Source organism: Euphorbia lathyris, chromosome 7, assembly GCF_963576675.1.
Source record: "Euphorbia lathyris chromosome 7, ddEupLath1.1, whole genome shotgun sequence".
NCBI classification, from domain to species: domain Eukaryota; kingdom Viridiplantae; phylum Streptophyta; class Magnoliopsida; order Malpighiales; family Euphorbiaceae; genus Euphorbia; species Euphorbia lathyris.
The window spans coordinates 54,732,120-54,745,197 of NC_088916.1; the positions used below are offsets into that span (position 1 = coordinate 54,732,120).

Consider the following 13,078-nt stretch of genomic DNA (forward strand, 5'->3'; position numbering starts at 1 on the left):
AAGGGAAATTTGATGGTTCTTCAAAGAGAACAAAAGTTTATGCCTATACATTTTATCAGGCTAAAAAAAATGAAGCAAGTGAATGAGAAAATAATTTAGGAGCGATGAAGGAACGTACAATAAGTTATAAGGCAGTTAAAAAAGCGACAAATGGTAAAAACAACATTTCTTAGAGTTTTTATTCGATTAATAATTATTATTTATTATTTATTCAATTAACAATAAATATTTTTAATTAATTATTATTATTGCAACATTTATTAAAACAAAAAAAAAGTTAATGAATATAAAATATTAAGGTGAATAACTTATTAGTTTATGGATTTGTATATATTACACTAGTTAGTCTTTCTATTTTTAAAAACACACGTTCTTGAATTTTGATAAAATTAACTACTTGGTCTCTCCATCCATAAATTTTATATAAATGACAAATTTATCCTTCTACCATTTCCTAAGTTATATAAATGTTTTTTTAATTAAGTTTTATATAAAAAATTATTATATAATTCAAGTATAAAATTAACATTAGAAATATTATTATATTATTATTTAATATATTTTTAATTAAAAATATATAATTAAATTTATAATAATATAATATTTTAAATTAAAAATGATAAATCTATTTTTCATATAATATTTTATTTATTCGGTGTTCATAATTTATGTACCATTAATATATATTGTATTAAAAAATATCTTAATAAATAATATAAACAAAATGATAAATTTATCTATCTACCATAATTTTGTTTAGTATTTCATAATATTCGATAAACTAATATATTGAAAAATCAATAATGTAGTATTTAACTATTTTTATTAAACCAATTAGTGTTGAATTGAGTGGTAAAAGATTTCAAGTTGCTTAAACTAGAGATCTCGAGTTCAAGTTCTAGTGTACGTAAAAAAAAAATAGTTGAAAGAGGATCCATCTAATGGATATCTGACGAACCTCAAACTGAGCAATTAGATAAATTATAAAAAATAATAATTTTTTTTTACTAAAATAGTATCATAGTATGTGCTAAAATTAATTAGTAATTATTTCATAAATTTTGATTTTACTTATTAGGTTCTGACTGTAACGAATATTATCCCTCCATCGATTGTAAGCCTTTTGACGACTGATTAAATATATATATGCAACTCATTATTTCATTCAAAAAAATTCACTTTTGTTTGATTTGGTCGATTATTAATTAATAAATTAAAAACTCAATAGTGTATATATAACAATTACCACATAAAATAGATATTACATAAAAAAAATATTTAAATTAAAATATTAAATTCTTATAAAAATTCATGATCTATTTTTAATGAAAAATACACTAAATAATAATATAATTTTATTATTAATATACATTTTCATTCTTGAATTAATATAATAAATAAGATTATATAAAATTTAGCTAAAGATATATGAAAGTTAATTAGTGATATAAGGGTAAACTTGTCATTTTATATAAAATTTATGGATGGAATGAGTAAATAGTTAGTTTTATCAAAACTAAAGACGTTATAGTGTGTTCCTAAAAAGAAAAATAACTAGTGTAATATGCACAAACTCGGAGACTAATAAATTATTTACCTAAAATATTTTATTATGTGTCTAAATTTTGGTGTTTTTTCTAACTATTAGAGAGATTCGTGGTTAGGAAAACTAAGATATCATTTCTAACCATCTTTAAATAAAAAAGTACCATTAGAAATGCCCTTAAGTAATAAATCAACCAATAAAGGAAACAAAATTCACACGACATCGTCTGAAGAATATTAGTAACGCCTTCAATAGGAAAATTGAGAAAAGCAAAACTAGTATGAAAGAAGAAGCTAGGAAATCTGCACAACAAGAGCGTTAAAATGGACTATTATATCGTTATCATGTCATGTATATTTATACATTTCACGTGATTATATATAATATAAATGGAAGAAAATATGGTGTCTCCAATTCTTTATCCTCTTATTTGTCTCCATTTAATTTATTGTACTTTACCCCTATAACTTTGACTTTTAATCCTTCTTTAATCAAAGTTAATAGGTTAAAGTAAGATAAGTATGTCACATGTTATAAATTGAGTGAAAGATAGATAAAGAGACATAAAATAGGAGACAATGGATTTTCTTTCGATATAAATGACAAAAAAAAATTATAATTGTATCAAACAGGTCACATTAAGCATATTATTTTTATATATCGTATTATCGTGTCAAAAATTAACAACCCTAAGTCAACCATGAATATGCACCACCTAAATAGCAAAAAAGTTGGATATGCCTTTTTAATCTCCAAATTAGAAGCTCTAAGAGGATGGTGAGTGGGTTACAAATGGGACGGGGTACTCCCTCATCCTCATCATCATCCTCGTCTAGATTGGGGTATCCTCATCCCCATCTCCGTTGATGAAATGAAAATTTTTTTTATCTATCCTCATTGGTATTTAGATCTTCATAGAGATCGTTATTTCTCATTAGTCAAATTTCTTCAGTATAATTTAAAATTTTACTGTAAACATTTGGACTTTATTAAACCAAAATAATTTTAATATTAATATAGATTATAATTAAATTATATATATATATATATATATATATATATATATAATACTGAATATGATCTTATAAAAAATAAATGATGAGTATCAAAGTCAATATCAATGCAATAAAGATGAAATATCGGGTTGGAACTGGGCTTTTCGAAAGCCTCGGATCATTGACAACTTCGGTCAAACATCCCTTCATAACAATCCCATGTGTTGGGCTAGAAGGTCCACCGTCCTGATTCTGACTCTTCTCAACTTTGGCCAGAAAATCATCCTGAAGCTGACGGAACTTCAACATGAGCGGGCTCCACACATTGTCTAACCAAATCCAATTCTCTCTCGATATGTTCCTCAAAAAATCCGATTCGTGCGGATTATTCCCCCAACTAACGAAGAGATCTTGGCGAAAAATTGGTTCAAACCCTTCGTTATTGGTTGAAAGATCCTTCTTTTTTGCATTTTTTACGACTCTTTGGTTCTCTTTTTATAACTCATTTTTATTATTCTATATTAAATAAAAATGAATAAAATTTTATAATATGACCGTTCGTTCATCTGAAGTATCGAATGGAGAAACAATTAAAGAATTACAAAATTGAAAGTAACTGGAATAGAAGGTAACAAAGTAAAAACATACACAATTCTAAAAGAATGAGTTCTGAGATATATTTATATTAGGAAAAATTACAAAACTGGGTCAAATGGCAGGCGCATTTACATAATTAACTCATTTACTCAACCTACTACATATCTAGATTGTTTTTGTGTGACTTTCTCATAATACTCTCAATATTTACGGCGTGACTATCTCCCTCCCGTATGACTTCGCAAATTTCAGAATATGTGAAGCTTGCGAAGCTAATGTTTGGTTTACTTGATGATTTTAATTAGCATATGTGAAGTCTGGATGTGTTTTTAACAAAATTCGCTAAGTGGTATATAACAAAAAATGTCAAACAACAACAGATTCTAACATTAAAATCATAACATTATCAAAATTTACAACAAGATTGCCACAATAACACATTAAAATCATAACATTATCAAAATTTATAACAAGATTGCCACAATAAACTCCTAACAAATCACTTCAAAGTGAACCTGACTAATCTGGATGGAAATTTCTCGCTCTACAAGAAGTCCAGACTTTTTGGGATGAGAAATGGAAGTCCAAACTTTTTGGGATGGACGTGTCCCATAGTGCACACCAAGATTGGCACAATCTCTCCTAACCAATCATTTCAAAAGTGAATGTGCCAATCTTGAGGGAAGTTAATCCTTATACAGGAAGGAAAGTCATCTCCCCTGCAGCCCAGTACGACGCCTTACAGAAATGGATGTTATGTATTCAACCACATTCAGAAAAAATTAATCATGTTAGACAGGAAAAAAGACGATTTGGCTTCGCGAAATGAGGATTAGCGAAGCATGCGAATGTAAATGTGCAGGGAAGATGATGATTTTACTTAGCGATCGATGCTTTCGCGAAGTCTGCGAGTGAAATCATGAACTTTTCTACTCGCAGGCTTCGCGAAATAATCGATTCGCTAAGCAGATCGTCACGTTTCAGGCTCTTTCTCATCGCAGATCTTCGCGAAATCATCGACTACGCGAAGTGATTTCATGGAAAACACAGAGAAAACAGTAGATACTTACATTTTTCGCGCCTTTCATCCTTAAAAGCGATAATAACAATATGATAAACTGGGGAAAACGATGGAAATAACGTAGAATAACCATTTCTTTGATGGTAACAAGAGGAGAGAAACCAAGTAACGAGCAGGAACAAGAAGATGGAGAACCATGGCTTCATTTTCTAGGATTAGCATGATGAAGAATCAAGAGATGAAGAGAGGAAGAAGAGAAATACATTGTGATTTGGAGAAATGGTGCAGATTTCGTGCAATTTAAAGCAAGATAGGAAGATCAAAAGTCTGGAAATCATTAATGGAGGAGCCAACCGTTTCGCGTAACCAAGGAGAAGGGGGGCGTGACCGTTCGCGTAAGGGGGAAGTGGAAAGGTTATGGGTATTATGGGAAAGTCACACAAAAACGGTCTAAATATGTAGTAGGTTGAGTAAATAGATTAAATATGTAAATGGGCCTCCAATTTGACCCAGTTTTATAATTTTTCCTATATTTATTGTACTTTAACCCTATAACTTTGACTTTTAGCTCTTCTTTAATCAAAGGCTAAAGTAAAATAAGTATGTCAAATGTTATAAATTGAGTGAAAGATGGGTAAAGAGACATAAAAATAGGAGACAACATATTCTCTTTATATAAATGATAAAAAACTATAATTGTATCAAACAGGTCACGCCGGGCATATTCTCTCTATATATTATATTGTCGTGTCAGAAATTAACATCCCTAAGTCAACCATCAATATGCACCACCTAAATAGCAAAAAATTTGGACATGGCTTTTTAATATCCAAATTAGAAGCTCTAAAATGATGTGAGTAGGGTTACAAATGGGATGGTGAGTAGGGTTACACATGGGACGGGATGTGGATGGATCATTTCTTATTATTCTAATTCGGGTCTCCATGAATTTTTTTTTTTCTCATCTCACCCCATTAGAAAGTAAATGGGAATTCCCATTCATGCTGAGAAATAGAAAATCTCCAGCCCCTGATGGTCAGGAGAAATATGGCCATTTTATTTTCCTTTTTGAGATATAATGTACATTCCTAAAATTACGTTTATTTTTATTTTTCAGTATAAATTTTGGCATTTTCATCTGTTTTTTCATCTCGCATCTATCCATACTTGGACTTTGTTCTCTAGATGCAGACTGATTACCAACCATATACAAACGAATACAAAATTATCTACAGAGTTTGAAGATAAAGGAACATCTAAATGTAAACTTTCTTATTTGAAGTTTATCAAATTCAAAATTGTGCAATCAATCAAGCACAAAGCCAAAATCTAAGTCACCAAAAATGGAAAAATAAAATAAACAATGATTTCTTTTTATCTTCTCCTACTGTCCCGGTAATCCTCATCAGTCTCTTTATCTTTTAAGAAGCCTAGGAATGCAAGAAAACCGAAGAAGAAGAATCCGCCAGACCAATTTCCTCCACCACCACCCCCGCCACCTCCGCCACCATCATCACCACCAGGAGGAAGCCCAGGTCCACCATCATCAATTTTTGGTGTTTGGGTTGGTTCTGAAATGACATTCACCATTGCAAGCCATCTTAGAAAATAAATGAATTTAAATACTAACCAGAACAACATTATCCAAGGGCCATCATGAACTTCAGAAATTGGCCTTGTGCTTTTTGTGCATCTATTTAAAACCCAAATTACCTCGTACAGGAGCTTTTGTAATTGTTGGTGCTTCAAGGGTAACGGTTTGAGATTGCCCTGAAGCAGAGCATCTCGCATTCTGCGAGAACAGAGAAAGTGTGTTCAATTTTACAGATCAATGTTTCTCTAACAAAATTGAATTAAAACATCTTCACATAGTCGATCAGCTACAGAATTGAATCTTGTTATACTCTGTAGCAAGGTGGAAATTGTAAATTCATTCATTATCATTCAAATTTCACCAATTAAAGCAACAAGAGTTCAGATAACCAGATATTTTGACAAAAATTTCGCAAAGATGAGCAGTATTGCTTATAAAAAAAAACTTCTTGCTTTAAGAAGCTCTCAAAGCATGGTTTCGCAGCATCAACTTTTGTTGATTATACTTTATAGCGGAAAAAGGCAAATAGGTAAACGAAATGTCAGTTGTTTTTACTCATTCCATTGCCAAGTAACTCACAGAATGCAGCATGCAAAAGCATGAATTGTTCTTAAAATATAATGCAAATCATGCCTGCAAAGTAACAAACATGTACAAAGGCATAATTAACCACGATTTCACAAGAATACATAAGATCTCACCGTAGCTGCAGAACAGGTAACAGAAGCAGATCGCTTTCTATCGCAATTTTTTCTTCCATTAATATGTTGCAGCTGCTGTGGAAGCCTAATTGGACCTGACATAGCAAGCTTGTAACACCTACTCTGGGTATTAGAAGGTTCAAACTGTGTAGAAGCACTGACAGGACTGCAGCTTGCTTGGTTAGTTCGATCCCTGAATCCGCTTCTTGTTTTAGCTGTATACAGTAATTCACAAAATAAAGAAAACATTATTATATTGCAAACCCAGTGAGTTGATTGATCAGTCATTATCAGCATGTCAACAATAAACATGAAGACTGTTTTTGGTAAGGATAATTCACACTTGCACCCATCAGCTTCTTGATAGGTTAGATACAAGCAGTACGACAAGTTTCTAGATAGGTCACATACAAGTGGTTATTACCTAAAAGTATAAGAGTTCTCTGAAGAAGCCTACAAGAATATATTCAACCAAGCAAGCATGTCTAGATATCAGTATAGCTACAATTTTGAAATGCAAATTCCTCTAAGATGTGTCTTACCAAACAAATTACACAAGAAATAAAGACAGAAACAGAGAAGAAAACAAATATGACAAACTAGTCATCTATATTGGTTCCTACATTTCATTTATGAAAGCAAACGACCATTCTAACTTGTTCATTTGCACACCTCAAAAAACTTTCATTAATCCATTAAGGCTACATTCATTTAAGTGTAATGCCTCCACAAACTATCTCAGTAGTGCAAAAGTTCCAAGCTTATAATTTTTCGCATTCAAATCCACACCAATGTATTTCCCAGCATCATACCATACTGAACTCAACGATTTATGGAAATGTAAGTTGCTGTCATACAGTTGCTAATAGTTTCCAAAGCTAAATCAGAGGAAAAGTACCTGGTTTAAGTAAAGGTAAGCCACCAACAGTGCTTGTAGTGAATGCCAACATCTCAACGGTAAAAAAGAAAAACAAATAACCTGAAAATTAAGAAAGTAAGTGTTAAAGAATAAAAATAATTATCACGTGTTCCAGCAGAAAAAATAATAAACAATCCACGAAGGATATATTCAAGTATAATTTCAATGCCAAAACCACAGAAAAATAGTTTGCTTGCTAAAAAATACCCAAAAAAATTCAACACATATTTCATTCTGCAATCAAAATTCAATTCAAAGAGGGACATATGAGAAAGATTTAAATCAGGAGTCAGTGCGAAAGCTAATTAAATTATATCTAGATTCATCAGTTCCACTTCCACATATAAAAGCGGCAACGGGTAGAGTATCTGCAAAAATAGCCCTTCTCATTCCCATACCCATTTAGCAAATGCCACGACCATCCTGTCCCAAACAGGTTCAAAACTGCATCTTTATTTCCAGTTCTCATCCCACTTAATTTACAATACTTGTTAATTACCGGGACTCGTCTCATTTACCCGTTTACCAAAAAAATAAAATAATAATAAAGATCATTTAAATGACAGACACATCATTCTATGGGTCTACATAAAAATAATAGAAACTTTCCAAATCCAAAAATAATAAATTAACAAGCATAGTTACAAATTTCAAGAATTCAAATAGATTTAAGAACTATACATAAATTAAACCAAAAGTATCCCAAAGTCCCAAACCCTTATGAATTTTATATAAACATAATAGATAATTTAATCATAGCTAAAAAATGATCCTTTGTTAAGCCCTTGACAACACCATACTACCTAAACGGGTTCAGGTAAAAGGTACACCAAGGGGTTCACTCATAGCATACCTGAACCTGCCTAAGGTTTTTTTAAAATCCCAATCTCATCCCATAACCTATACCCGTTAGGGGCGGATAGGGGCAGGTACCTGAAAATACACGTCTAATTGCCATGCCTAAGTAGGTACTGCAAAAAAATTCCCTAAAATTCTTGAACCCATTTACCGTTTAATAGATAAGGTACCCAAACCCGTCTCATACCCATTTACGAATACTTCAAAACTACCTATACCTGTCCCAAATCAGTTCAAAAATCAAAAAATATACAACACTTGAACAAATTATATTTTGTCAGGCAATCCAAAACAATGAAGAAAGGAAAAGATACAAAAGATAATCTGTTAGCACTATATACATGTGTATATACATATATTCCATTGAATATATCATGTTAATTAATGCTTGATAAAACCATCATTTTCCATTGTCAATTCCACCCTTTTTTTCATAATTTGAAGATGGGAAGAAATTAAATTTCCAAATGAAAGATTAATGCCACTGAAAGATACAGCCACTTCACATCCAATGGTCCATAATGAATGCGGTCACAACTGCCAAATGTTTTAAATGATTATAAGTGCCTACTAATATATAAAATTTACCAGAAATATGTTTTAAATAACTAAAACTGATTCCTGATTCCTAATTGAGCTGATTTCCTAATTCCTAACTCTTAATTCAGCTGATTTGCGGGGCAAGCTGCAATAAGAGGCTGCACTTTCTGAGATGCCCTGCGTTCATCCTACTTAAAGCTTATTGTTCAAAGTAGTGTTTTTCAATTTTCAAAAATATGTAATATCAATTCATCTGGATTTAGATAACTCTCTCTGGCTTTAAGAATTATATTCTTACAACATACAACTAATAATATTTGAAATTCTCTTATAACCTACAGCTAACAGTTATTGCCTTTGAGAGGAGTAAATCAATAAGGCAATAGATTCCTAAACCACTCACACAAAATGCCTCTGCAAAACGCAATAACACTAGGGATGGTGTCCAGAGTAATTCATATGAACCAGTAATTCGTCAATAACACAAAATTCACAAACACCTAGCTATGAACATTCAGCAACTGTCTCACCTCACCCAAATCTACAATACATAGCCGCAGTACTTCATAAAAGGCTCTACCTAACCAAATTAACAGTCTATAACTACCAAATTCAAGAAATATCAACACTCAATACCTACAATATTATCCATATACCAATTTTCCAAAATCAAATCAAATCAAAATCAACCAAAAACAATAAACTCATGAATCCCTAAACCTGATGGAAGTGAGCCCGAAGTTGCAGAAGAGGGAAATTCGCTTCAATAACTCCCTCCGGCAGAGAACGGCGACGAAAGCTACAGAAAATCCTGCGATGCAAGAAGGAGAGAGGAAAAGGCAGTCGCAAAGCGAAGAGAGAAATATGGGAAGCAGAAGCAAAGGCCAAAGAGAGATCAGACAATGGAATGGCAGTTGATAGGAGTTGTGGCAACTAGGGTCTGTTTTAGGGGTGGCAACGGTGCGGGGCGGGGACGGTTATGCAATTACCACTCCGTCCCCAAATGTTTACGGGACGGTTTCGGGGAATCCCCATTAAGTGATTCGGGGATTTTTTCATCCCCATCCCCTCCCCATACGGTTTCGGTACGGTTTCGGGGAATCCCCATGCCCAATAAATTAATAGTACTATTTGTAATTGACAATTAAAATAAACCTAATTTAAATAAACTAATTATATTCCGTTGAAATTAGCTAGTTCTCAAAACAAAATAAACCCAATTAAAATTAATAATACCTCTAGCAGAATTTAAATCACAAATCTATTTGAGCTAGAAGAATTTAAAATATAAAATGGTAAATCTAATAATACTTTGTGTAAAGTCTAATATGAGTTAGAAGAACTTAAATCACAAATCTGAGTTAGAAGAATCTAAACAATCACAGATCATCAACATAAAATTTGATATGAGTTAGAAGAATCCAGTATATGCTCAAGTAAAGTTTGATATATATATATATATATATATATATATATATATATATATATATATATATATATATTATAAAAGTCCGTGTATATATTCTGTCATCCTGTTACTAATTTATATGATACATTGGTATAAAAATAATAGTTAGAAATTAAAATTAATAATTTTATTCGGGGATCCTTACGGGAATTTACACGGTAACGGGGCGGTGATCCCCACGGGGCGGATATAGCACTCCCCATCCCCATCCCCATTTAGATTTCGGGGAAAAAAATTTCCCCATCCCCAATTTTTACGGTTTTTCCCCATCCCCGTCGGTTCGGATACTCACGGTTTTCGGATAATCCCCTCCCCATTGCCACCCCTAGTCTGTTTTGTACTTCTGTTGGCCATATCATTTCCTATGTGTACTGAAACTATGTCGTTTCGTGTTTAGGAAAAAAAAATTACATTATATTTTTCTTATTTCCTTTTTTAGTCAAAAATTACATTATATTTTCATATATATTTTCATATTTTTTATGGAGAAATTATATTTTCATATTCTTCTTTCGTTTCAAATTTAAGATATAAAAAAGAAAAAGATTTTACCAAAAAAAAAAACAAATAATTTATTGGTCACAAAGTTTTACCTATTACACTAGTTAATCTTTATATTTTCAAAAATAATTATATAGTTTCCTTAAAACTTTTAGTTATTTTATTAAAGTCAACAGTTAAATTTAATTTAATAAAATTAATTAATGACAAAATTACTTTTCACCGTATCTATACTATATATAATTACGAAAGCAGAGAGAAATGAGAAAAAGTGTTTTAGAGGTCTTTTTGATGAGTTGTCAACGTAGTAAAAAATCAGATTAAAAATATTTAATTAATTAAAAATAACAAATTTATATTTATATTTATAATATATTAAATAATTACTAGCCTATTAATTAAAATAATAAAAGAAAGCAATAGTTACGGGAAGATGAAAAAACACAAAGCAAAGGAAATCCAAAAGTCACAAATAAACTTCTATATAAAGCATGATAGATAGTATTCCACCATTATATTCATTGGTCACGATAGATAGTATTATATTTCTGAAGGTATTCGATTTTTTTCATATGTTGTAGTTATTTTGTTCTCAATTATGTTGTTGTTTTATTTTTATTAAACAATAGTTGTTATAGTTTCATCTTTCAGATTCATTTCTGTTGTTACCCAGGTTCTATACCTCTCGCTATCTTATCCATGTTTTCTTTTTTATTTGTTTTTTTTTCCAAACTCATAGCTTCAATTGAAGAAATCCGATAGAAATAGAAGATGCATGAACAACTAAAACCGAAAAACACAAAAGTGTCAAAAATTATAAGAAATTCTTATGTTTCTCAAGGTAATTATTCGATTTTTTTCATATGTTGTAGTTATTTTTGTTCTCAATTGTGTTGTTGTTTTCTTTTTATTAAACAATAGTTGTTATAGTTTCATTTTTCAGAGATGAAATTCCATTTCTGTCGTTACTCAGGTTCCATACCTCTCGCTACCTTATCCATGTTTTCTTTTTTATTTGTCTTTTTTTTCAAATGACTAAAATAAAGATTTTATAAATTTGTATTCTTTTTTAGTATATGTTGCTAGGTGTTATCGTTTCGATTGCTAACTCTTAACTAAAATTTAGATTTTCGGCTGTATATGAAGTCAATTTTGGCTTTCTCAATTGTGCTGTTGTTTTATTTTTATTAAACAATTGTTGTTATAGTTTCATCTTTCAGAGATGAAATTCCATTTCTGTCGTTATCCAGATTTCATACCTCTCGCTACCTTATCCATGTTTTCTTTTTTCTTTATTTATTTTTCAAAATGACTAAAATAAAGATTTTGTATATTTGCATTCTTTTTTAGTATATGTTCCTAGGTGTTATCGTTTTGATTGTTAACTCTAACTAAAATTTAGATTTTCGGCTTTTTATGAACTCAATTTTTTTAGTTTGAGTTTAGCTAATTGATATGGATTGTTTTTTTTTTATTATTTTTATGCATTTTGGTACAAATAGATATAAAGTTTCACACATAGTTGTTCATTGAAGTTTGAGACATATTAAATAAAATATTAAAGAGACACTGGAATATTATACTTATAATGAAGTTTATTTCAATATAAATTATGTTTTATTATTATTATTATTATCAAGAAGTTATTTTTTTCCAATTTTCTAGACAAGGAGATTGTAAGCGTCTAATACGCTTGATAAGATTTTTATTCTTGAAGAATGTGGATTATGCTAGATACGAATTCAAAATCAAGGTAAATAAAAATAAATTTTGATGCTCAAAATCCTAAAAATGTACATTAATTATGGATATTGAGATAATTGCTTTTGCAACATTGGCATATATAATTTTTAACTATTATATTATGGTTCGTACAAAATTGTTAGTATTTCAAGAGTTTTTAACAGATGAAAATGAAATATGATCATAGGACAAATTATTGAAAAATATTAATTAAGAAAATATTATTATTTGAATCTCTTCAAATTCTCAAATGTTGAGCATAATGATTCTAATTAATATAATTAATTTCACATATCAATTATAAAATGTTTTTTTCTACTGAGTGATTACAATTGCGATTTAATTCTATTTAACTAAAATTAATTTATGGACTTAATACTTCTTTAAGAAAAAATAAAAATTTTAATTAATGGGCAAAAAATATTTTCACTCTCCTCTTTATATGCTTATGTCTCGACATTCTCTCTTATTTTCAAAAAAAAAAAACCCGAGAGGAAGATGGTTCTCTCCTAATTATCTTTTTCGTCCCTTCATTTTTTTTAATTCTTTTGTTTGTTTTTCTTACTTACAAAATTCAAGAATATATAATTATTAG

The 13,078-nt window shown here is 30.3% G+C and overlaps 1 protein-coding gene across 1 annotated transcript; it reads right to left on the reverse strand.

The window, feature by feature from the left end:
* Nucleotides 1–5,410: 5,410 nt before the first annotated feature.
* LOC136234813 (protein YELLOW LEAF 1, choloroplastic-like) lies at nucleotides 5,411–9,719 on the reverse strand. Its single transcript, XM_066024298.1, has 5 exons — nucleotides 9,492–9,719; nucleotides 7,353–7,433; nucleotides 6,455–6,669; nucleotides 5,873–5,951; nucleotides 5,411–5,730 (listed from the first exon to the last, which is right to left on the reverse strand). The coding sequence occupies exons 2-5, from the start codon at nucleotides 7,402–7,404 to the stop codon at nucleotides 5,534–5,536; spliced, it is 543 nt and encodes a 180-aa protein (XP_065880370.1). The 5' UTR covers nucleotides 7,405–7,433; nucleotides 9,492–9,719; the 3' UTR covers nucleotides 5,411–5,533.
* Between the last annotated feature and the right edge of the window lie 3,359 nt (nucleotides 9,720–13,078).

Excerpts from the sequence above, each read along its gene's own strand:
- LOC136234813 (XM_066024298.1), bottom strand. The coding sequence starts at position 7,404 with ATGTTGGCATTCACTACAAGCACTGTTGGTGGCTTACCTTTACTTAAA. Across the intron at positions 6,670-7,352 it reads CTTACCTTTACTTAAACCAG|CTAAAACAAGAAGCGGATTC; the intron begins GTACTTTTCCTC and ends TACTGTATACAG. Across the intron at positions 5,731-5,872 it reads TACAAAAGCTCCTGTACGAG|AACCAACCCAAACACCAAAA; the intron begins GTAATTTGGGTT and ends ATGTCATTTCAG.